This window comes from Phyllostomus discolor, chromosome 6 (assembly GCF_004126475.2).
Source record: "Phyllostomus discolor isolate MPI-MPIP mPhyDis1 chromosome 6, mPhyDis1.pri.v3, whole genome shotgun sequence".
NCBI classification, from domain to species: domain Eukaryota; kingdom Metazoa; phylum Chordata; class Mammalia; order Chiroptera; family Phyllostomidae; genus Phyllostomus; species Phyllostomus discolor.
Window position 1 is genome coordinate 166,540,990 of NC_040908.2, and position 24,619 is coordinate 166,565,608.

Genomic DNA, 24,619 nt, shown 5'->3' on the forward strand with positions numbered 1-24,619 from the left:
AAAGAAAGAAACAAAATGGGTACCGCATGCTACCGTTGCTGTGGTTATAAACATACGCCTAGGCAATACATACACACGTGCTTTATGTCTGTAGGCTATCTCTGAACTAGACCACGGGCTGACCTATGAGGCCTCACATAATTTAACTTGCCTTTTGGTACCTCTGACTCCTCTTTCCCCCAGCTCTGCTCCACTGGTGACACTGGCCACCTTGCTTCTCTGAGACACCCCAGGCGTCCACTTGCCTTAGGGTTTTGCAGTGGCTGTCAGTTACATTTTTGTCCCAGATGTCTGTGGGGTTCATTTCTTCCCTTCCTTCAACCCTTTGCTCACATCTTACCTTCTCACTGAGGCGTATACTGACTGCCCTCATTAAAGCCACACCCTCATCCTTTATTTCCTCGTACCCTACACTTTTTCTTTTTTCCACAGTACTCATCACCTGCTAATATTTTATCACTCAGTGCACTTAGGGGCTGTGTTTATGCTTTATTGTCTGTTTCCCTCTAGTAGAATGTAAACTCTACAAAGGGTAAGAATTTTTGTCTTGCCCTGGCTGGCGTAGCTCAGTGGATTGAGCGCAGGCTGTGAACCAAAGCATCGCAGGTTCGATTCCCAGCCAGGGCACATGCCTGGGTTGCAGGCCACAGCTGCCAGCAACCGCACATTAATGTTCTCTCTCTGTCTCCCTCTTTCCCTCCCTTCCCTCTCTAAAAATAAATAAATAAAATCTTTAAAAAAAGAATTTTTGTCTTGTTCAGTGATATAAACCAAGCATAAAATAACTAGCAGATACTCAACAATGATTCACTGACTAAGGGAATGGAGAGATACACAGGAACCTGGTAACAGCTGTTCCCCGCAGGCAGGGGAGCTGAGGTTCTAGAGCTAAGGACGGAAAGGAGACTGACTTTTCAGGACAAACCATTGTGTGCTTTGTACCATGTGCTTTGTATCATGTGCTTGCATTAACTGGTAAGAAAAAATCAATCACATTTTTATGCTAGAACTAGAAGAAGTGACAACCTAGACTCGACCCCTCACCTGACATATGATGGTCCAGGTGCAGAGAGGGTGAGTAATGTGGCCAAGGTTACACAGCCGGGGTTTGAACTCAGATTTACTCACTCCAGAGCCCCAGCCCCTAACCATCACGTCACAGAGCCGTTTGATTTGGATCTCCATCAGCCGGTTTAATGCAGTGTGAGAGACATGCCGAGGCTTTCCAAAGGTGGCAGTTTGGCTCTGTCTGATATTTCTCCTTACAATGAACTCCAAGCAATGGTCTCGGTTCTTTTGAAACATGCGATTTTGGGTGCATTGTGCTCAGTTTGACATAAATGGGCACACTGGTCTTGGGGACTCTGATGAGAACGGCACGGTCAAAATAAAGTGTTAGTCTCAGTCCCTCGGTAGCGGGAAGCGCAGTGTTCCTGAAGCCTGCGCTCCCAGATATTTCTTCTTGCAAAGCCGTCAAGAGGTCTGGGTGGAGCCTCGGGGTGTTGGGGGGCGAGGGAGGGATTTGAAGGCACTTGGCCTGGGACTATTCCCAGGGGCTATTAACGGTGGGCTGCCGCGCCTCCTCATCCTGGCTGACTGGTGGGAGGCCTTCCACGCCCGGACCAGGTGGTGCACCCGCCGCCGCTGCTGCAGCCAGTAGAGCATCTCCACTTTGTCACGCTTCATCTTGTCCAGGTAAGGCCTGCCCTTGAAGGTCACTGGCTCACCAAAGATTAATTCGACCTCCTTCAGGAGCGAAACCAAAGGGGCCTCCATTAGATTGAGCTTCCTGTGTAGATGGTCGCGGATGTGATTTTCCTCCAGGAAGCGACTCAGTTCCGAGTCAGTCTTTTGGAAGAAACGGTTGGGGTCGGAAGCCTGCCGCTCAAACCACTCCAGTTTCCCCAGCCACATCTCCCGCCGCTGAATGGGCTGCAGGGTCTGCTCCCAGGCGCTCACCAATGAAGGCAGCTGCCTCAGACGGGCATTGGAGCTGTACTTGATGGCCATGTCCAACCGGTCCTTGCTGGGAACCTCGAGCATGGACCACAACCGCTCCAGACGCTTCTGCAGGCTGAGGATTTTGACGGGTTCTCCCGGGAGGTTGGGCCTCTTAGTTTCTAGGCTGTGCCCCAGCACTGTGTTCCAATCCCACTCTCCTGGCATGAAGTCTGGCTCTTCATCTTTTTGCAGCGGAGGTGGGGGCTGAATCTTCAGGGACTCTCTGGCAGGGGCTACGATCTCCACGGGAGTCTCCTCTTCATACATCTGGAAGATGACATGGAGGAAGTCTGTCTCCTGGTTGGTGAGGTACTTGAAATAGTCATCCGCAGACAGGGTGGCCTTCCACCAGTTCACCGCTGTGGTCTTGTTTGATGGCACCTCCCAGCCTTTGCCTGCTTGGAGTGATGGCAGGGAGGACGTCCTCTCGGGGTTGGACTGTAAAGTGTTTGGTCTGTGGGAGAAAAGACCAGCCAGCTTGGGGTTGATGAGGTGATACTGCCGTTCTTGACGCAGAAAGGCTGAGACCAGGAACATGGACCAGTCTTTACTGGCTGCAGGCTCAATCAGGGGTCCCCGGTCAAAAGACAAGTGGTCAGTAGAGACACTGCTCATCAACTCCTTGTAGACCTCCTTAATGCTATTACCAAAAAAGCGATCGACATCCATTTTCTCGATCAGATGGGGGTCCAGTTCACCAGCCAGGTGGTTGTATAGGGCTCCGGCCTCCTCAACGTGGAAGGAATCCAAAAACTTTCTCTCCGAGACTTGTACACCAGCTGCCTGGACCACCACCTGATTTCTTAGCTTCAGAGTAACAGTCACTGGCTGTGGATGGAGTGGAGGGGATTTGGAGGACTGGGGACCCCACTGCCCAGAGGTTTCTCCTTCCTCATTCAACATTCTCTGGAGCTCTTCCATGGGATGTGTTGCAGCCGAGTGGTGGGTCTGGGCCCCCAGGAGTGGGGGCATGCCTGACTCTACTGGTGAGTAGGGAGTCCACTCCAATGTCATGTTCTTCATCATCTGCTTCAGGTCCTCGGCCACCATGTCCCCCACCAGCTCTGGTTTGCTCTCTGCAAACAGGACCAACGGGGTTACGGGACGAGGGGAGATGGAAGAAAGACCCAATTCATCTGCTAGCGTCCAGCCCTCACGCAGAGAGGGCGTGGACTGGCTCTTCTGGAGCTGGGAGTAGAGAAGCAAATGGGAGGTGAGGGGAGACCCACTGGTGAGAGCTACGGGGCCCCCAGGCTGCGACTCGGTCTGTGAGGAAGTGAAGCTGGCTTTCTTCTTTTGCATGGCGTACAGCCAGGGGAGAGCCTTTCTCCTCTTCAGCTGGGGGATGGACTTCAGTTCCTTCACTGGGTCGGGTTCAGGTTCTCCGAGAAACTCTTGCGAGCGACTGAGCTGGATGAGATAGTTCAGGTTGAGGTGGCAGCATGGCATTTGGGGCAAGCGGGCGCTGTGAGGAGGTGGTTTGACAGCCCCAGGGGAGCTGAAGGAGCGCAGTTTTAATATGCCGCCCTGGGCCTCCTCTACTTTCAGCAGGGCACGGAAATCAGCGAGCAGGCCACGGTAGACCTCGGGACTGGTGAGGAACACCGTGCAGTCCCTGGCGAGGCTGGCGGCCAGCCGGGTGAGCGTGGCTGATTCAGTGTAGACATAAGTGGAGGTCGACCTGGTCTTCAGCAGGTGCAGGTAACATAAGAAGAGCCGCTCGCAGCTGAGCAGCACGTAAACCAGGAGCCGCTTCCGCAGCCTCTGGTTGTTCAGGTGGCTCAGACTAGGCTCAGCGGGAGGCTCCCGCCAGCTGCACTTCAGCTCGTCCAAAATGACCTCTGTGAAACGCTGTCGGCCCTCAGGAGGCATCTGCTCCTCCAGCCCACAGCTGGCCAGCCGCTTGGCCACCTGGCGGCACAGCGACGCCACCGTCAGCCGCGAGACGGGCAGGGACGGTAGCATCGGGACCTCCTGCAGGAGGCGCTTCTGAGACTGTGAGCCTGTCGTTCTGCTGGGGAAGAGCGACAGCGGACGCAGCAACCGGTGGTAACACTGCTGGAGCTCGGGTTCTGGTTTAAAAGGCTCCATTTTAGCGCTGGCGGAGCCCGTTGTAAGACCCGAGGCGGCCGAGCGGTTACTAAGGGAACCAAGGACCAAATGGCCAGAGTGCGCCTGCGCTGCCAGGGCACGCCAAACGCAGACCTTTGTTGACGCGGGCGGGGCGAAGGAGGGCAAGGCCTTGCGTGCGCGCGCACCAGGGGGCGGGGCAAAGCCTGGCTAACGAGGCTCCGCCTCCTAGCGACTGTGCACTGGGTTTACGCTACAGGAATCCGTCTGTTCGCGTCCTCTGGCCAGTGACTGCATTCAAGATGGCATCGGACTCGGGGGACCGTGGAACCGCTTGCACGGTGAGGTTCGAAGCCTCTTGTGGGAGCCTAGCGGGGCAGTTCGCCTCGACCCCTAGGGGTGATCGTTAACACGAGAAGAGGGGAAGAAGCGGGCACCAGGGGCGGGGCCCGAGGCCCCAGCATGAAAAGAGTGCGAGAGTAGCAGGGTTTTTGGCGTTAATGTTGGAAAGTGTTGGTCCTGAAATGAGTGATAATGAAGAAGGCGCTTCAGGAGGAGTCACGTGGGACGTTCCCCAGGCCTTTGGGGTAGTCGTAGGGGAAGTAGTGAAACAGGGTCATGCGAGAGGGGTACCCATCTCTCATCGGTCGGTACCTGCCGCCCTTGCAGCTGGAGTTCGCGGTGCAGATGACCTGTCAGAGCTGTGTGGACGCGGTGCGCAAGTCCCTGCAAGGAGTGGCAGGTAGGAGCCAAATAGATTTTCTGTGGACCGTCCAGAGGCCTCTGGGATAGGTAGACAAATCTCTTAGGCCGACCATACTCCCATTTTACAGATGTAGAAATTGAGACCCAGAGAGAGGAGATTGTTCTCAGCGTCACACAAGAGCCCCAGAGGCAGAGCCTGGACTACAGGTCTCAAGCCTGCCCTGCCAGCAACCGCCTGTCCTTCTGGTGTCTTAAGCCTCACATGCCTGGAGAGTAAGGGCTGGACCGAATATAGCCTTGCCTACAGAAGGAGTTCCCTGAAAAACGAGCACTTTTTGCTTGTGAAACAGCATAATCTTGATAAAGCAAACAGCAGCCCTGGCCATGTCTCACCCTAGGCAGCTCCTGATTCTTAAAAGTCAGCTAGCTAGCTGGCCTGGAGGTGACCTGGCACATCCGGAAAGATCTGAGAAGGCAGAGCCACCAGCATGGCACCGGGAACCACCTTCCTTTGCTTCTGTTAAATGTTCGTCAAGTCATTCAGGAGCTATAGACCAGGCACTGGGGGCTTTTTAGGGGGAAGGGTTCACACGTGTTTCAGGCACATTCCTGCCTTAGGTAAAGATGAGCGCACAAGCATTACTCCTGGAAGGGCAGGTCTGGGGAGGCGTGAGGTTAGGTGGGTTCTAAAGCTGGGACAGTGGTGGCACTCAGCTCTGTGTAGGGCAGAGTGTGTCATAGCTGTTAGGGGTATGTGCTCTAGAGTTAGACTGTTTGGATTCAGATTCCCTTTTTGTGGCACTGGAACTTTAGGTATGCAAGTTTTTCTTCTTCCCTCCCTTCCTTACTTTTGATTTTATACCTAGAGGAAGGGAAGGAGAAAGAGAGGGAGAGAAACATCAGTTGTGTGGTTGCCTCTCGAGTGCCCCACACTGGGGACCTGGCCTGCAACCCAGGCATGTGCCCTGACTGGGAATCGAACTGGCGACCCTTTGGTTCACAGGCCTGCGCTCAGTCCACTGAGCCACACCAGCCAGGGCTGTGACTCTGTTTCTTTAGTGTTTCATTGGGCATGATAATGGAAGCTACTCTGGAGGATTGTCCTGAAGAGTAAATTAGTTACAATTAGCACTTTAGAAAAGTGTTTGGCATGGGGTGAGAACACAGTGAACCTTGGGAATTGTAAGAGGAAGGGCTTACAGGTGGTGATCCGATTAGGTGGAGGAAGGAAAGCACAGTCTTGAAGTTGGATTTGCTGTGTGTTTGGGGATGATGGGTGAGTGTCTCAGAAGACTGAGCCATCCCACCTCGGGTGCGGTGCTCTGATCAAAGGTTTCTGAGAATGTTGGGCTCCCCACTTCCTGTAAACCATTCTTGCTGGGAGAGCAAACAGCTCGACTTCTTGTTGGACACAGCAGTTTTTCGCCCTCAGCAGATTTCTTAGGCATAGCAAAACACTTCTGGTGGCTACATTTTCTGTTCTGGGTAACTGGAACCAGCCTGGCTTTTTCATGGGCTGAGAGGGGTGAGGAATTTGCCCTTTTCGGTGGCCTGGGGCTTTGGAGAATCGAGCTCTGTTCCCCTTCTGGGTGTAAGTGGGAGGAACTCCCAGCCCAAGGCCCACTTTTTTGAACCCTTATCACACACCCTGGAGTTCACTGTGGGCTTATCTTTTCTCTCTCACTGGGTTCTGAGCTGAACCAGGGCTGGCTCGGCCACACTCTGGGCTTCGCCAGCCAAGCCGAACTGCTGCATAGCTGGAGGGCCAGCTTCTTGGTTCCCACTCAGGTCGGAGGCTCAGGAGGTGCACAGTCACACAGAGCCTCCCACCTGGAGCCCTCCCACTACGGGAGCAGAGAGTCGGCTCTTCTTAAGAGACCCCAGATCAGGGACCCACCTGCCCCGAAGCTCATCTGTCGTCAAGTTTTGTCTGCTGTGTGTGTCTGACACATACTCAGAATCCAGCCTCTCTTTTTCCGTACTTTGGCCTTCACACCAGTCCAAGCCACCCCACCTCTCCCAGGCGAAGAGCTTCATCTTTGGGTGCCCTGTCACCTCTGTTGCCCACTCTGATCACTTTTGCATACAGAAGCCAGAAGGAGCCCCAGCCATATGGCTCAGTTGGTTGGAGCATCAAAGCCGAAAGGTTGCAGGTTCTATTCCCCGGTCCGGGCACATATGATCCCGGGTCTGGGCGTGTGCGGTCCCTGGTGGTGACATGTAGCCTGGGCACATGGGGCAGGCAGCTGATCGATGCTTCTCTCTCATTGACGCTTCTCTCTCTCCCTTTCTCTCTCTCTAAAAGCAATGAAAAAAAAATGTCCTCAAGTGAGAATACTTAAAAAAAAAGAAAAGCAAGAGTGATTTTGAAATCACACATTAGGTAACGTGGCTGCCCTGTGTAGAATCTTCTAGAAGTAATAATGTTTGAGAGCTTCCCATGGGCTGGGCACAGTGTTAAGTGCTATATATGAATAACTCATTTATGCCTTCAGTAACCCCCGGAAGTAGATAGTATTACTGTCTCCATTTGCGTGTGAAGAACCTGAATAGAAAGTTCAACAGAAATGTTGAGTAACTTGTCCAGGGCCACACAGCTAGTATGTAGCAAACTAAGGATTTCAACTCCAGAGCCCACACTCCCCACCACTGTCCACTATGGCCTCTCCCAGTGGCTTCCCATGGCATTAAAATTAAAGTCTAGGTTCAAGTCCGTCGATACTGTTGTGAAGGTAAAGTTTTCCTTTTTATGGCCGAGTAGAATTCCATTGTGTAAATGCCCGACGGTCGGTGTCTCCCCTCGTCTGCTGAGGGACAGCCGGGCTGCTCCCGTGTCTGGGCGATTGTAAATAACGCCACAACTGTAGTGAGCACAGGGTGCTTATGTTCTTCCGATTAGTGTTTGGGGTTCCTTCGGATATATTCCCAGAGGCCTTCCAAGCTTTGCGACCTCCAGCTAGTTGTGTGAGCTTCTAGCCTCGTTTGCTCACCTGCCACGTGAGGACGGTGTCACTGTCCTGATGGGTGTAAAGCAGAGCGCACAGCTCTCGCCACACGCTGCAGGCTCAGGCCACAAGAGTTCCCCGCCATCCGTCCTCCCGGCAGCCCCTTTGCATCAAGAGGCACCTCTCCGTGGACCCGGAGCTCCAAGGCCTCGCAGGCTGCTGGGTGGCCCAGGATGAGACGTTGTGTGAAGGGAGGCACAGTTTGGTTATTGGGAGGGTTTCCTTCTCACAGGGTTGCCTCGTTCCTTTTTTTTTTTTTTTTAGAGAATTTTAATGAGTTTGAGTCAAACCGATGACACCATGTGGCGGGAAGCAAGATCTCACATGCTCCCAGGGTTGCCTTGTTCCTGCAGGGGAGGCGACGGGCCTGCCCGCCTGATCTCGCACGCATTCTGCCCGCTCCCAGCAGGCTCAGGGGCGCTGCGGGGGGTCTGAAGGAGCAAGCCAATGAGACCTGTGTAGCCACAGCCAGAGGTTCCTGTCTCTCAGGCGCTGCCCCCTCCCAGGAGCACTTCCCAGTTTTGCCTCCTTTAAGCAGGGAGGAATCTGAACAGCCGAGGCACCTGGTCTGTACCTTGGGAATGGTTATTCTCTTCTCTGCCTGATGGTTCACCTAGGCGTAGTCTGAGTTCTCCCACAGCCTGTGAGCGCCCTGAGGACTAGGACCAGCGCTTTCCCCGACCCTGGCCTCCTCCGCGCCAAGTACACATTGGTTGAAAGAATACGGAGCCGGGAACCCAAGGTTGAAGGGAAGGCCAACAGTCAGTGTAGCGCCGAGTTCACAGAGCACTAGCTGAACACCACATTTAACCCTTGTCTCCTGGGCTGCCCACGGCTCCCCCGGGCTTTACTCCCCAGCGCAGCAAACACACTGAGATCAACCCAGAATGATTATTAGCCCTCCAGGTAAGAGCACCATCTAGAGTTTCTAGCCCATCCCCTCTGAACTGGCTGAGGATTCAAGAGTCCTCTTAAAAGGCTCGGGAGCCCCAAATACCCGAAGGAAAGAAGCCCCTCTCATCCTTCTTTGAGTTGGCTCGATGTTCGTCAAAGCTGAGCATGCGTCAGAATTGTCCCACTGGCTGTGCACACACAGGGGTGACTTCGGGATTTGGGGGCCAATTGAGACACGCTGACACTTGACCCTGACCCTTGTGGAACACACAGAGCTTGCGCCCGCACAGAGGGCGGGGATCAGTGCAGTGTGAATTACGCAGGCAAGTGGCAGCCCGAGGGCAGAGGAAGGGGTCCCAGCCTGCCCAGAGGCTGGGGGCTGCTTCCCAGGTGAGCAGCGTCCAGGGGAAGCACCTGGGCTCCGGAGCTGGGGTGCCTGGGAGGAACCCTAGCAGATCCCACAATTTACTATAGTGTGACTTTGAGCAAATTTCTTAGTTTCGCCCTGGCTGGTGTAGCTCAGTGGATTGAGCATGGGCTGAGAACCAAAGTGTCACAGGTTCGATTCCCAGCCAGGGCACATGCCTGGGTTGCAGGCCACAGCCCCCAGCAACCGCACATTGATGTTTCTCTCTCTCTCTGTCTTTCTCCCTCCCTTCCCTCTCTAAAATAAATTAATAAATAAATAAAATCTTTTAAAAAAATGTCTTAGTTTCTCTGTCCCCAACCCATGGGATTGCTTGGGCATGGAAGGAGTTACTTCAGATAAAGTATGAAAAAGCCCGCAGTACACACTCAGAAAATGTCATTTCTCAGGATGATGGTGATAGGAGCTTTATTGATGGATAACTCACATATCACAAAATTTACCCCTTTAAAACATACAGTTCAGTGGCTTTTAGTATATTCACAGAGTTGTACAATCGTCACCACTATCGATTTTATATTTCACCAGCTCATGAAGAAATTGAACGCTTTAGCTGCCTCCCTCCTATTCCCCTACCCCCAGCCTACTTTCCGTCTTTATAGATTTGCCTATTCTGGACATTTCTCCCCGAATGGCATCATCTCATATGTGGCCGTCTGTGACTGGCTCTCCCACAACAGTGTTTTCAAGGTTCGTCCGTGTCGTAGCACCCAGCAGTGCCTTGTCCCTTTTTCTGGCTGAACAGTGCTTCGTTGTACTGAAATAATGCGTGTCGTGTATCCATTCCTCAGTGGATGGGCATTTGGGTTGTTTTCACCTTTGGCTATTATGAACAATGTGGGTCTGATAGCCTGCTTTTCTAAAGACATTTTTTAAAAGAATTATCTATGTTTCCAAAGTTATAAACAATGCCTGGCATGCGCTAAGGACTCATAACAATCCTGGGAGTGAGGTGACACTATCCCCACTTTATTTGCAAAGAAGCAGCCTCAGAGAGATCAAGGGCCTTACGGAAGGCAGCTTCCGAGCCTGCCTCCAGCCATGGGAGGTTGGTGTAGATGGGGACAGGGGTCACCCACTCTGTCTCTCTCCTGCCTGTCCCCAGCGCAGGGTTGGCAGCCCCCCTTCTGCCCTCTGCCCTCTCTCTCCTCCCAGGTGTCCAGAGTGTAGAGGTGCAGTTGGAGAACCAGACGGTCCTGGTGCAGACCACCCTGCCCAGCCAGGAGGTGCAAGCCCTCTTAGAAGGGACAGGGCGGCAGGCGGTACTCAAGGGCATGGGCAGTGGCCTTTTGCGTGAGTAACCACTGTGGCCTTGGCTTTGCCTTTCTGGGAGGGAGGCGGCCAGGGGCTGGTTTAAACCTAACCATAGGATTTTGTGGCTTTGGGTTGGAGAGGCTTTGGAGAAGTTGTGAAAGTTACCGTGGGGCTCTCTCCTTGCCCTTCCCCAGCTGATGGAAGGGTGGGGCTGGGTGAGGTGGCACACCAGCCCAGGTGCCCCCTATCTTGCAGAGAATCTGGGGGCAGCAGTGGCCATTGTAGGAGGACCTGGCCCTGTGCAGGGCGTGGTGCGCTTCCTGCAGCTCAGCCCTGAGCAGTGCATCATCGAGGGAAGCATTGATGGCCTGGAGCCTGGGCCACACGGACTCCATGTCCATCAGTTCGGGGACCTCACAAGGGACTGCAACAGGTAAGCCATCCATAACCTCCCTTGCAGCATCCTCATCACCCCAGTTGTGTCCCCACTATGTGTAAGAGGCTGTATTCAGCCCTTGGGCACCCTTTCACGCTGTATAGTCCTCATAAGTACTCTGTGCGGCATGTACATACAGGCCCAGTCTACAGATGGGGGAACTGAGGGTCAAAGAGGTTAAATGACTTGTCAGAAGCCTCAGAGCACTTAAAAAGTAGATTTGACCCAAAATCTGACCTTGATGTTCCTGCTCATAGCCACCTTACTGCCTCCGAGATGGAGGGTGACTCTTGGATGTGGGGAAGGCAGGTCCCTGTGTCGTGGTGTTTGTCATGCTATAACACTGCTGGTTGATGACTCATTTCTGTCTCCCCTAGAAGCTGAGGGCAGGACCCATGTTTGATTCTTCTTAAAAAAAAAAGATTTTATTTCTTTATTTTTAGAGGGGAAGAGGGGCAAAAGGAGAGGGAGAGAAACATCTGTGTGCAAGAGATACATTGATTGGTTGCCTCTCGCGTGTCCCCAACCAGGGACCTGGCCCACAACCCAGGCTGCACCCTGGCTAGGAATCGAACCGGTGACATTTTGGTTTGTAGGACGGTGCTCAGTCCACTGAGCCACACCAGCCAGGGCTCGATTCTTCTTAGTGCCCTCAGCTCAAAGCCTGGCACAGAATGCTTGTTGAATGAATGAATGGATGGGTGGATGGGTGGACGGATGGATGGATGAAACAAATGTAATTAAAGTGAGAGGATGGATCACCTGCCCTGTGGGCTTCTGTTTCACTGCCTACCTGCTACTTTTTATTCTTAGCTGCGGGGACCACTTTAACCCTGATGGAATGTCTCATGGGGGCCCCCAGGACGCTGACCGGGTAAGTGTCCAACTGTGTGAGGCTTGGGCTGAGGCAGAGCCCCGAGGTCTCAGAGGCAGGGCAGGCATCTCTCGGAACCTTTGAGTGAGATTCCTTTTTGGTCCCCACTGTATTTTGTTCCAGTTACAAGCATTGACTGACACTCTCTACAGCCAGGGGCTGCCCCCAGGAGCTCACAGCTGGGCGGGGGAGACCACCCAGCACTCTGGCTGCAGCACAGCGAGAGGACCCTGGCTGGGGGCCCTGGGGGCCCAGAGCCCCAGCCCCTGACACAGCCTGAGGGGCACAGGCAGTGGGAAAGCTCCCTAGAGAAGTGACAGCGTAGAAATGGAAGGTTTTCCCTGCACTCCACAGGCCACTCTTCCGGTGCTCCGCCTCCTCCTGGTCCTGGAATTTCGTTTTCACTGGAGAAGTGTTTTCCCCATGGGCAGGTCACATGCTGCCCTAATGACTTTTGCCTTATCCGAGTACTGCTTGTTCTGTCAGTTACTCAATGCTTTGATTTAAATGGACTCACTTTTTTTCCTTAGGTGAATTACAGTTATTTTTAGTGCCTCCATCTATGACAGAAAGTTTCAGACATTCCAGAGGAGAGAAACTACCATCCCGAACCCCCAGGTCCCTGTTACCCAGCTTCAGGGGCCACCGCCCGTGGCCAGTCCCGTTGCACCGACACCACGGGGCCTCCTTTCATTATTATTTTGGAGCAAAACAAGACAACATTTTATGTAATGGAGGTAGATTGGGTTTTTTTAACGAGAAACTTGATATTCACAGAGAATGGAAAACCAGTACTTCTAGCTTTAATCGGAGGATCATTGTAGAAATAAATCAGTGAGGGCTTAAAACGTGTTCTGAGCCCTGCTAGGGACGGAGCAGGTCCCCTTGATCTTTGTTAAAGTGATAGCGAGAGGTGTCGGAGACCTGTTAACACCAAATTGTCACTTTGTCAGACCGGAGGGTGGCATCTGCTCCCTGTGATTCGATGTGTCCTCACACACCTAACACCTCCACTTCTCCCGTGGCGTGTTTTTCCCCTTTGCCGGATTCAGTGCCAGGCCGGCCCTGGGTCCTGGTCCCGAGAGCAGGTGGCTCCACTCCACACCCTCCAGGACTCACTGGCTTCCTTGGTTTCTATTTTCTATCTGGATGAACGCTTGCGTTCTTCCACCACAAGACAAATGAAAACATGGCATGTGTTTGTTCTAACTCGTTGTAACAGGTTGTTTGGACTTTTGACCGTTCCGTCACATTTCTCATGGTCAGAAGCTGTTACTCCTCCTCCCCCAAGCCCAAAGTGGGAGGAAAGCCGTGCTTGTGTTCAAGTGTGTCTGTTGCCATGAAGCAAATGACTCCAAACCGAGGGGTTTAAAACAACAAGCATTTAGCATCGCACCGTGTTGCTGCCCCCCCCCCCCCCGCCCCCGGGCTGCAGCCACGTCCAGGCCCGAGGTGGGGAGGATCTGCTCCCACCCTCCCTCGTGTTGCTGTTGGCAGGCTCGGGGCCTCCCCGGCTGTTGGCCAGACCTCCGTCCTTTGCCACCTGGGCCTCTCCCTGGGGCAGCTCACAACACAGCAGCCGGCTTCCCCCGGAGCTAGGAAGTGAGAGACGGCATGCAAGATGAAAGCCACACTTTTCCTGTAACCTAATCTTGGAAACGACACCGGGTTCAGCCCACACTCGGAGCAGGGAGCAGACGAGGCTGTGAACATGGGGGAGGTGCACCTTGGAGGCTGTCTGCCTCACTGATGCTTGAAAGGGGCAGAGCAAGAATTAGGCAGGTGAGGTACACCGCAGGCAGAGCCCTGGAGGCACGAGCCAGCGAGGAGCACCTGGGAGCTGGCAGCCCGTGTCTCTTGTGGAGGCTTTTGAAGGGCAAGAGACCACCTTACAACCCATGCCCTGCCCCAGGCCCCTCTCAGGGCCGGGAAGCAGAAGGAGGTGGAGCCAGCTGCCCCATTGTGCCCAAGCCCTGGATATAGACAGAGGAGGACCTGAGCAGGAGCTGCGTGGCCAAGGCCGCCGTGACGACCGACAGGTTCCTTGTGGATTTCAGCATCTGGTTTGGGCCCCATGGGAATGTGCTCAGTGTGGGAATTTACGTCCAAGCCTGGTTGTCCTGTTGCATGCCCCCTACATGCTCTCAGCTTCCTTCCCTTCTCTCCTTGTCCTCCTCCGGTCCTTTCTTTTCATACACCATACTGAAGGGATTGCTCCAAAGCATGGGGTCACCATGTCGTGCCTGTGCCTGAACCCCTTCTTGGCTCTCCAGTGCCTGGTGGTATGGGCCCCGCCAGGCTGCTTGGTGCGGCACTCAAGGCCACTGGCCCGGCTCCGCCCACCCTCATGTACGGGAGGGACTGGAAAGGCTGCCTCTCCTGACCCTCTGCTGCTGAGTCATGCACGTCTCTGAGCCGCTCTGCCCGCTGCCGCTCCCTCAGCCAAGCCCTGAGAACTCTCAAGGCTCTGTGTCATTGCCTCCCCTTCCTTGTCTTTCTACGGTGAAAGCCCCAACACAGGGCCTAGCAGAAGCACCAGGTGTAGGCAGCAGGCATCTCTCCGGGAAGCAGGATAACGCAGAAGTGGCTCTTCTGGCTGCTCGTCCAGGCCATCGTGCGCACAGTGACGTGCTTTGTGACCATGCTGTGCAGCGAGGTCTTGTGTGCCAGCCCACACAGGCACAGGACAGGCACTTGCTGCTGCCCGAAGTGGCAGGTTGGGGACGATTTATTTGCACAGATGTGAGCCTGTGACCCACCAGCAAGGTCTTGTCACCAGAATACACACTCACTGTTGTCCCAACCCCATGTGTCGTCATCACTCATCTGTTCTGCATCTGTCTCCCTCCGAGCTGCGAACCCCTGGAGGGTGGTGACTGCGTGTGCACCCCCATGCCCGGCAGAGGGGGTCTGATTTAGGGGGTGCTCAGTAGATGTGTTGCAGCATTTTTATTGCCTTCCAGGGAGAAGGCGTACAGAGCCAGCTTCTGGGGGGGCAGGGGGCAGGGGAGGACAGGCAGGACTGGCCCCTTGTCCCTTGTTTCTTCTCTGTTCCTGGAAGCAGGACGTCAGAGAAGGGATGCTGGCTGCCTCTGGTGGCAAGCAGCCAGGCACGGCCAGCCGAAGCCCAGGGGAACTGCGGACTGCCAAGGGCTCACAGAGTCATCAGGGGGCTGGTGAACCCGGCTTGGAAAGAAGCAGGGACGGGGCTAGCTTCCGAGGCCAGGGTGCCAGGCCGGGCAGTGACCTCTCGGGAGAAACAGCCTGGTCCAGGGGGCATGGCTTCCTAGATGCGGGTCAGGGCTCTTTCCAGGGTGCTGTCATTCCACCCGGGATTTCAGCTCCAGGGAGGGAGCTTCCAGTTGGCATCTTTGTGTCCTGGGCGTCCCTTCCTTTTACCTGACTGCACCCACAGGAGGACGCTGGTACTTTTGGGGAGTGGAATCAGATACTGGGGAGCCATCACCTAGCAGCTGTGCCCCATGTGCTTTCCCCTCCCCCCGCCCCGGGTCTTATTGCAGCACCGGGGAGACCTAGGAAATGTCCACGCGGATGCCGACGGCCGAGCCACCTTCAGGATAGAGGACGAGCAGCTGAAGGTAAGGGGGGAAAGGAAATGAGGGTCTTTCCTCCCAGATGGGTCTGCTGTCTGAGGCCGCTCCGTCTCCCCTCAAAGGTGTGGGATGTGATCGGACGAAGCCTGGTCATCGATGAGGGAGAAGACGACCTGGGCCGAGGAGGCCATCCCTTATCCAAGATCACGGGGAACTCAGGGAAGAGGTGGGTGACGCCGCCCCCTGCAGGAAGCCGTGCTTTGCCAGCCAGACCCGCGAGGGGCCCGGACAAGTGCCTGCCTGCTCTTGACCACGTGTTCGTCTGCAGGTTGGCCTGTGGCATCATCGCACGCTCCGCTGGCCTTTTCCAGAACCCCAAGCAGATCTGCTCCTGCGACGGCCTCACCATCTGGGAAGAGCGAGGCCGGCCCATCGCTGGCGAGGGGCGCAAGGGGCCGGCCCAGCCTCCTGCACACCTCTGAGCAGGGCCTCAGCCTCAGGCCCCGGTACTCTCCTCCTGGCTGGATGCCATCCTCTTCCAGGCGGAGGAGGGCAGGGATACGGGTGTGCGGGGGAATGCTGTGAGGCTCCCTTGGGCAAATGAAAGCTTTATTTTCATATCGAACTGTTTTTCCACGGGCTTGGTGAACACAGTCCCTGCTGCCTGGGACTTCAAAGGCCAGCTCTTGGCTTTTGGAGCCAAAACAAACAAACAAAAAACAAATAAACTGGATTTAAACCTACACACCTCCTGCCCTGACTGGTGTAGCTCAGCGGGTTGGGCGTGGTCCGATGAACTGAAAGGTCGCCGGTGCCATTCCCAGTCAAGGCACATGCCTGGGTTGTGGCTAGGACCCCGGTGGGGGGCGTGCGAGAGTCAACTGATTGCTGCTTCTCTCCCACATCGATGTTTCACTCCCTCTCTTTCTCCTTCCCTTCCTCTCTCTCTAAAAACATAAATAAAATCTTTAAACACACACATACCCCCCCTAAGGGCAAATGCAAGGGGAGAACCCAGGGATTGCCAGACAATGGCAGATGCTTCCGAGTCCCCACTGGGCCTTGCCTGAGGCCAGCTAACTCCTGACCTGCGGGTCAGGAGCTACTCCTGTCTCTTCCCAATGCACCCTTTAAAAATTAAGCTTCCTTGAGTTGATTTCTTCACTCACAAGTGAAAGACTCTTAATTAATCTAACAAGTGGAGTGCTTGGCACACGGTAAGTTCAAGGAGCAGTGGCTGTGACTCTGAGGCCCAACGGGGCCCTGGAGGCAGCCCCAGCCAAGCTGCCCACTCACGGAGCAGGCCAGTGACCAGGGGTTCTGGCCTCCCCACTCGTCCGTTTGCCCCCACCCCCGCCCCCACTGGGCTGCGTCGGGCTGCTCGCCGGGGACATGGTGGTGGGCTGTCAGGGTACAGACCGTGCCCTTTGCGCTGGCTGCACGGAGCGGGTGGGTGGGTAGCTCTACAGCGCGCTGGCCTTGGCTGAGGTGCTCCTGGCGCTGCTCCCACTCCCCGGGCGGGCCCTGCCTGGCTCTCCTGAGGGCTGCAGCCGCCTGTGCCTCTGGCCCCAGCCCTCCGGCCCTGCTCTTTCTGCCCAGCCTGTGCTGGGTGCTTTCCAGCTTCTCTTGTTTCCTGGGGAACCAAATCCTTTTCAATGCTGGGGCCCAGGTTTTCTACCCCCCTCGGCCTCACTGCCGGAACTGCTCTCGGACTCTGCCCGCAGCCAACCCCTGACCTCCTCTGGCCTTCCTGCTGGAGGCCTAGCTGGGTTTAACCCTTTCGTGGCTCGACTGCTCCCCGCCCTCTGCCGCTCTGCTTTGATCTCTAAGGAATCAACGTCCTACTAGCTTTTCTTTCTTCTGAACTCTTAGCTGTGTGCTTTTTTGCAAACTTTGTTTTTCATCAAGAAATACTGTCCAAACATCTCGAAGCCCCATCCGTAAAGCAGAAGTGGACGGGTCCTGGGCTGCAGGGGGCACGGCTTGGAAATCTTTGCCAAATTCAGACATTTTTGTGTTGCCTCTCGACTTGTGCCCTGTCGGCGAACCATCTGTACCTATCACTCACCCGTTACTTGTCTTTAGATTGATTATCTTTTAAACTTACTTAAAAAGGAAATTGTAAGCACATTAGCTAATACTGTACCTAGATAGTGATTGTTAAGTGCCAGGCTCTGTTCTAAGCGCTTTACATGCAGTAATCCATTTAATCCTCTGGACAATCTTGCACGGAAGGTAGGGTCTATTATTATCCCATGTTACAGATAAGGAAACGGAAGCCCAGAGTGGTTATGTAACTTGCCCTAGGTCACGCAGTAACATGGCCCAGGTGGTCTGGCTCCAACTCTGCTTTTTTTTTTTAAAAAAGATTTTATTCATCTATTTTTAGGGAAGGAAGGGAAGGAGAAAGAGAGAGAAACATCAATGTGCAGTTGCTGGGGGGTCACGGCCTGCAACCCAGGCATGTGCCCGACTGGGAATCGAACCTGCAACACTTTGGTTTTCAGCCTGCGCTCAACCCACTGAGCTATGCCAGCCAGGGCTCCAAGTCTGCTCTAAACCACTCTATTGGTTCTCACTGTAAAGTATGGAAAGCATCTGACAAATGACAGATTCATTTGTCAGAAACAGAAGTTTGCTAGGAAAAGAATATACATAGCTATTACAATAAAAATGGTTCAGCCTGGCTGGTGTGGCTCAGTGGATTGAATGCCATCCTGTGAACCAAAGGGTCACGAGTTCAATCCCCAATCAGGGCACAGGCCTGGGTTGCAGGGCAGGTCCCCAGTAGGGGGTGAGACAACAACACACTGATGTTTCCCTCCCTCCCTTCCCTTCTCTAAAAATAAATAAATAAAATCTTAAAAAATAAATACATGTATGTCATCTACTTAAGGTCTCTTAGCCAGAGAGACAGAGATTATACCTCAAACCCTAGAGGAGGGAAGCACCGTAACAGGGCCCATAGCAGGGAGCTCAGCTTTCAGGCAAGGAGGAGAATGCTTTGGGTTCCCAGGGTCTTACTGTCTGTTAATACTGCCATCAACGTCAGCAGGAAAGAATCCTGCCCCTGTGTTTATGATGTACGTCAGTGGTATCCGTCCACTGAAAAGACTTCCTGATTGCTTTTTAATTTTTATTTTGATGACTATGATAGGTTGATCCCCAAAGTTATCAGGTCCTAATCCCTGGAAGCTGTCAGTGTTACCTTATTTGGAAAAAGTAGCTGCATAGGATGGTCTGAAATGAAAACTAAGGGCAAGTCATGGCTTGCAGACACAGTCATGCCCTGGGCCTGCATCTCCTTGACAAAGGTCAGCCTTTGCCCTAACGGAGCCTGCCTTACTGTCTTTTTGCATCTATGATAACACACCTTTGGGAAGTCAGAGTCATTTCCTTTTTCCAGACCCCCAGGGCACAACCTCCCACCCCAGCAGGAGAACCCAGAGCCCCTCATTGTTATGGTTATTATGGTAACTAACTGTTAATGATCCTACTCCACCTCTGTAGAAGTATGTGTCTGTTCCTTCCTCTTACTTTTTATCCCATTTCGGAGGGGCTTTTTTGCTGCCCCCCCCCCCCCCCCCCGCCCCCAGTCTATCACCAGTGAATTTCACGTAGCCCTTTAGGCCTCCTCCTCCGATTGTAATGTAGAAAATACGGTGTTAAACTGCCCTTCTCCAGAACATTTCTCGATCCATTGAGATTTTGCTTCCCTGTAATTGTCGTCAGTTTGGCCCAATCAAACTCACAAAAACTCTCATGGGTTTGGACATTTCTCATGTTGACACCAAAGTTAAGTTTACTAAGTTTACAAAATTTGGTTTAGGTCATTGGTTCTCCGTGGGGGTGCTACTACCTCTCAGGGGACTTATGGGGGTTTGTGAGGGAGTTTTTTTGGTTGTGACAGTGCTGAGTGGGGGTGGGGGGTGCTCCTGGCGTGCGTGGGGGAAAGGCTGGGGGGCCTTGCCGACCTGCCAGGTGCAAGATAGTCTGTCATAATGAAGAACTGTCCCATTTTCTGCACAACTTTCCAATGTTGCACTAGATATACTTGAATGTGAAAAACACTTACAATTGGAACTTAGTTTATTTATTACTTATTTTATTTGTAAGTAACAAAGCATTTCTGGTACCGTTTTAATGGACCATGAATTTTTCTGTTCTTGGTTGGGTTTGGACCGTTACTGAGAGTTGCTCACCATTTTGGAGAATGATGTTGCCCGTGGCAATAGCAGGAGTCCTATTTGAGCTGCCAGTGCGAGATCTCTGTATCAGTCTGCATTCGTAGCTGACCGGAAGACACAGTTCATTATAGATATTTCATGTGATAGATATTATTTTATTAGAAATGTCTTTCCATTTGGCACCGCCACGATAGGCTAAGTTATGTCTCTGGGCTACCATATGAGGGAAGATAAAGCCTCCTGAAGCCCTCCCTGGCTGGCGTAGCTCAGTGGATTGAGCATGGGCTGCGAACCAAAGGGTTGCCAAATTCCCAGTCAGGGCACGTGCCTGGGTTGCAGGCCAGGTTCTCAGTGGGGGCCATGTGAGAGGCAACCACACACTGATATTTCTCTCCCTCTCTTTCTTCCTCCCTTCTCCTCTCTAAAAATAAAAACAAATAAAATCTTTTTTTTAAAAAAGGCAAAGCCTCCTGGAAAGTATCATTACCAGAGAAATAGATCCACTGTGGGTATGAGGTATGGTAAAAATCAAGAGAGGCGATTGTTATTTTTTCTTTAAACACATACACAACGTTATGGTTCTAACTGAATGTTGTTTCAGAAACTAGAAGGCCTAGCAGATAGTAGGTGGTTAATAAAATTCTGGTTGGGATACTATGGGTTCTTTGACTGGGAATCAAACTGGCCACCCTTTGGTTTGCAGGCCTGCGCTCAATCCACTGAGCTACACCAGTCAGGGCTGTGTGTATATATATATTTATCCCAATAAAGAAATCTTCTAAGAAGGTCAGTAATTTTTATAGGTGAAGGAGGTGATATCCACAGCTGTGAAGACTTGAGCTCACATTCACACAGCTGGCAAATCACGCTGTAGCCCCTTCCCCGGGGGTAATGGTCAGAGCACCGACGTAGCCCCCTTTCTACGGCCGGCTCGGTGACCGGCAACTCCTTCCCCTTCTCCACTTCCGAATGCATCTCATCTGTATAGCCACTGGGCTAGCCTGGCCTGGCCCGGCTCAACTTATCTTTTTTTTCTTTAAATTAACTTACTTATTTTTATCCTCACCTGAAGACGTGCTTGTTGATTGTAGAGAGATGGGGAGGGAGATGTGAGAGAGAAACATTGATTGGTTGCCTCTTGGATATGCCCTGAATGGCACTGAACCTGCAGCCTAGGTAGGCATATACCCTGACTGGAAATGGAGCCCTTGGTCTTGGGGTTGACGGGATGACCTCCAGCCAGCTGAGCTACACTGGCCAGGTTGGCTTATCTTGAAGAATCCTTTGCAGCTTGGACACTATTTGCTGGTGAATATTCCTGAATGTGATCTTGCCTACCCTCATTCCCCACACTTGGTTCTAAATGACATGGCGTTCTTTTAAGAAATCAGACGTATCACCAACATTGAAGTTCTGTTTTCCCAAAGGATGTCTCTTCAAGACCTGAAGGCCATTTCAAGAGGAAGGTTAAACCTACACTAGCCAGCATGGCAGCTATTGGTCACGTGTGGCTACGGAACAGCTGAAATGTGGCTCGACCAAACTGAGATGTGCTGTAACACATACACAAAGAATTTCAAGGACTTACAACAAGAATATAATATATTAATAATTTTTATATTGATTACATGATGAACTGATAGTTCTTAAACATACATTAGGTTAAATAAAATATATCACTATAATTACATTTTTTAATTATTAATTATTTTTTAAAGTGCACACAGGGGTTCACAGCATATTTCTGTTGCGCACTGTTCTGACCCCGACCCTGACCCCTACCAGCACGCTGGAACCCACATGGAACTGCCCCCATGACACCTTTCAAATGGTTTTGCTTATGGAGTGGTTAAGGGCCCACTGATGCTCAGTCTGGGAACGCTGTCAGCAGTTCGGACTTGCGAAGATATCAAAGTGGTATCGGAGCAACGCCCCTCTTTTCTTCCTTAAAATATACTTTATTTTTTCATTATAAAAGAATTAGATGCTCATTGTTGAAAGTCTAATGACATGGAAATGAGTAAGAAAATGAACTCCCCACCTCATCACCTTGAGTAGTTAGTGCTTTTCTCTATGCCGAAAAAACAGGCACATCTCTGAGGGGCTTTTCCCCTTTGACATAGAAGGACATAACATTATACAATTACATTGTGTGTGTCTTTTTCCCTCTCACGTTACAGTTATCATTCCATATCAATAAACATTGAACTGGGTTTTTTTTTCAGTGTGCCCCAGGCATGAGACAGCTCTGGCCACCAACGCAAGCATCAAGCTGGGATGAAGGAAGGACTGTGGGTCTCCTTTGCCCCTGGCTATTATAGGGCAACACCCCCAATCAGTGTCTCCTTGCCCATTGTCAGGGGTTTTGAACTACTGTTAATAGCAATAAAATGTTCTCTCATAAGGTGATACCTAATTCCCTTAATGGACATTCAGATTGCTTTTACTACTTGCTACTACAAACAGTGCTAGAATCAGTTAATTTATACCAGTATCTTTATTGATGAGTTCTCTGTAGGCTACATTTCCAGTAGGATTACTATGTTAAAGACTCACCACATTTAAAGGTTCAATATTGCCAGAATACTTCCCAAGAAGGATGCAGAATTCACACTATCATCAGCAATGTGTGAATCTATTTTCTCACACCCTTACCAGCAATAGATATAAATCTTCTAATATTTTTGCAAATCTGAGGGGTGAAAAATGTTCTCATTTTCTCAGGAAATTGCATTCCCCTGACTACCAATGGAGTTTCTTGTTTATCGGGCATTTGTGCTCCCTTTTTAAAAATTAAATTAAATTTGCCCTGCCTGGTTTGGCTCAGTGGATCGGGTGCCAGCCTGTGAACTGAAGCGTTGCTGGTTCAATTCCAAGTCCGGGCACATGCCTGGGTTGTGGGCTGGGTCCCCAGTCGGGGCCGTGTGAAAGGCAACCGACTGATGTCTCTCTCCCTTTCCCTCTGTCTAAAAGTAAATCAATAAAGTCTTTGAAAAAAATGTAAATGTATTGGGGTGACACTGGTTAATGAAATTATATAGGTCTGAAATGTACAATTCTACGCTATGTCATCGGTACATTGCATTATGGGCCTCGTTTGTACTTCTTTTCCTGTAGAATTGCCAGTTCATAACCTTGGCTCCTTTATCTCATCTTTCTTCCCCATATCGACTTGTAAGAGTTCTTTGTACAATATAGATATTAGCTCTTTATACTCACAACTTTAGATCCGCAGCTCAGAGTTTGCCCTGAACTGCAGATACACATCTAATTGTCATTGGTATCTGCGCTTGGATGGCTTAGACGCATTATCAAACCCATCAGGCCCCAAACCGAATTTCTAGTCTTCTGCAGAAAATCTCTCCTGCAATAGTCCGAATCTCAATGAATGCTTCCAGCTGCTCTGCGTCATCTTGGATCCCTCTTTCACGACTGACAGCCAATCGCAACTCTACTGTCACATCTGACCACTTCCCCTGGATTCTATTGGCATGCCCCATTCGTGTCACCGTCATCTCTCTCCTGTATGTTTTCAGTAATGGTAATTTTTCAGAGCAAACAACTGTTTTCGCTCTTTTTTTTCCTCATTTCTTTTCTTGGGGGGGGTTAGGGAGTAATTTTTAATTTTTTAAAAGATTTTATTTATTTATTTTTAGAGTGGGAAGGGAGGGAGATAGAGAGAGAGAGAGAGAAACATCAATATGCGGTTGCTGGGGGTCATGGCCTGCAACCCAGGCATGTGCCCCGACTGGGAATCGAACCTGCGACACTTTGGTTCACAGCCCGTGCTCAATCCACTGAGCTACGCCAGCCAGGGCTAATTTTTAATTTTTTTGTTGTTGTTGTCTTACAAATACACCAGACAACCATGCAGTGCTGCCAGCACTGGATGCCGTCCTGGGCCACAAACCTACACACTCCTTTGCAACTGCTCCTGGGATGGCGGAGCTTTCGTTTCGCTTTACCGTTCGCTAGGACCCCCACATTACCTTCAAAGTTAAGAAACATACCATCTTTCCTCCGGCATGACTTTCGTTGTTGAATTACTACAGCTGGGCGAACCTTCTTTCCGAGCTCTGGTTTGCCTTTTTCGACTGTGCCCATCACCACGTCACCCGCACCCGCGGCGGGAGGCCTGTTCAGTCGTCCCTTGATCCCCTTCACAGGGATGATACACAGATTTCTGGCTCCTGTGTTGTGGTCAGCACAGTTGATGAGGGCTTCTAATGGGAGGCTGGAAGACCAAGGGCAATCCGGGATTTCACACTGGAAGACACAGCACATCCTCTTCAACATCTTGAAGGCAGAAAGGCATAGACAACATTGTTTTTCCCATTTCAATAGCAGCCATAAGGATACTTAAGGAAACAATGAAGGAAAAGTCCTATCAGACCTCCAGCCTCACCAAGAGTGAAGGCCAAAGTCATTCTACAAGGTCTCACCCCCCCAATCCCCACCCCCATCCTGATGCTCTATGATTCACTTGGTTTCCCACCTCCAGCCTCACTGCTCCGTGCAGTTCCTCGAGCAAGCGTTTCCCCAAAACTTTTTGACTTGTGTTGTACTTTCTGACTGAATAATTCTTCCGGAGGATAACTTGCTTGCTCCTTTGGTTACTTTGAGTCTTTAGCACTAACCAACAGGCTATATGTTTTACTTGTTCATCTGTCTCCTCACCATAATATAAACTCCACGAAGGGGGGGAATTTTGTCACTTTTTGTTCACTGCTGTATTCTTGGTGCTGCCCACATGGTAGGTCCTCAATAAAATTTGTAGAGTAAGCTTGTAGGCAAATATTTTCCTAAGTTTGTCTCATGTATTTGTTTTTGACGTCTTCCCTCAGCAAGATCTTTATTTGCATACATCTGTCGGTTTTGAAATTTTTCCTCTCATTTTTTTTTAAAGACTAAACTTTCACCCTGGCCTAGCTCAGTGGGTTGACTGCGAGTCTGTGAATCAGAGGGTCGCTGGTTCGACTTCCAGTCTAGGGCACATACCTAGGTTGCAGGCCAGGTTCCCCAATTGGGGGGGGGGGCACGTGAGAAGCAACCACACATTGATGTTTCTATTCCTCTCTTCCTCCTTTGCTTCTCCTCTCTCTAAACATAAATAAAATCTTAAAAAGAAGAAACCCTCAACTTTTGCCCCCTGAAGGACCGTTCTCTCGACCTTATCTTTTATTTTATTAAACTTCTTAATGTGCAATATTTC

General features: G+C 51.6%; 2 protein-coding genes and 1 pseudogene across 4 annotated transcripts; 1 reads left to right on the plus strand and 2 right to left on the minus strand.

Moving 5' to 3' along the window:
- Positions 1-906: 906 nt before the first annotated feature.
- Positions 907-4,287, minus strand: CCDC87 (coiled-coil domain containing 87). Its single transcript, XM_028514267.2, has one exon. It carries the CDS (start codon positions 4,090-4,092, stop codon positions 1,474-1,476), a length of 2,619 nt encoding a protein of 872 aa, XP_028370068.1. The 5' UTR covers positions 4,093-4,287; the 3' UTR covers positions 907-1,473.
- On the plus strand, positions 4,269-23,553 carry CCS (copper chaperone for superoxide dismutase). 3 transcript variants are annotated; one of them, XR_004904042.1, is made up of 10 exons: positions 4,269-4,412; positions 4,741-4,813; positions 10,258-10,395; positions 10,612-10,789; positions 11,606-11,666; positions 15,188-15,265; positions 15,343-15,446; positions 15,549-15,777; positions 23,190-23,192; positions 23,541-23,553. XR_004904042.1 is itself a non-coding variant. In XM_028515871.2 (8 exons), exons 1-8 carry the CDS (start codon positions 4,374-4,376, stop codon positions 15,700-15,702), a joined length of 825 nt encoding a protein of 274 aa, XP_028371672.1. In that variant the 5' UTR covers positions 4,269-4,373; the 3' UTR covers positions 15,703-16,193. The 3 variants fall into 3 exon arrangements, 2 of the variants coding, with proteins under 2 accessions (XP_028371672.1, XP_035885633.1); XM_028515871.2 differs by lacking the exons at positions 23,190-23,192; positions 23,541-23,553 and having other exon boundaries at positions 15,549-16,193; XM_036029740.1 differs by lacking the exons at positions 23,190-23,192; positions 23,541-23,553 and having other exon boundaries at positions 4,293-4,417; positions 15,549-16,193.
- On the minus strand, positions 21,630-21,772 carry LOC114501205 (annotated as a pseudogene).
- Positions 23,554-24,619: the final 1,066 nt, after the last annotated feature.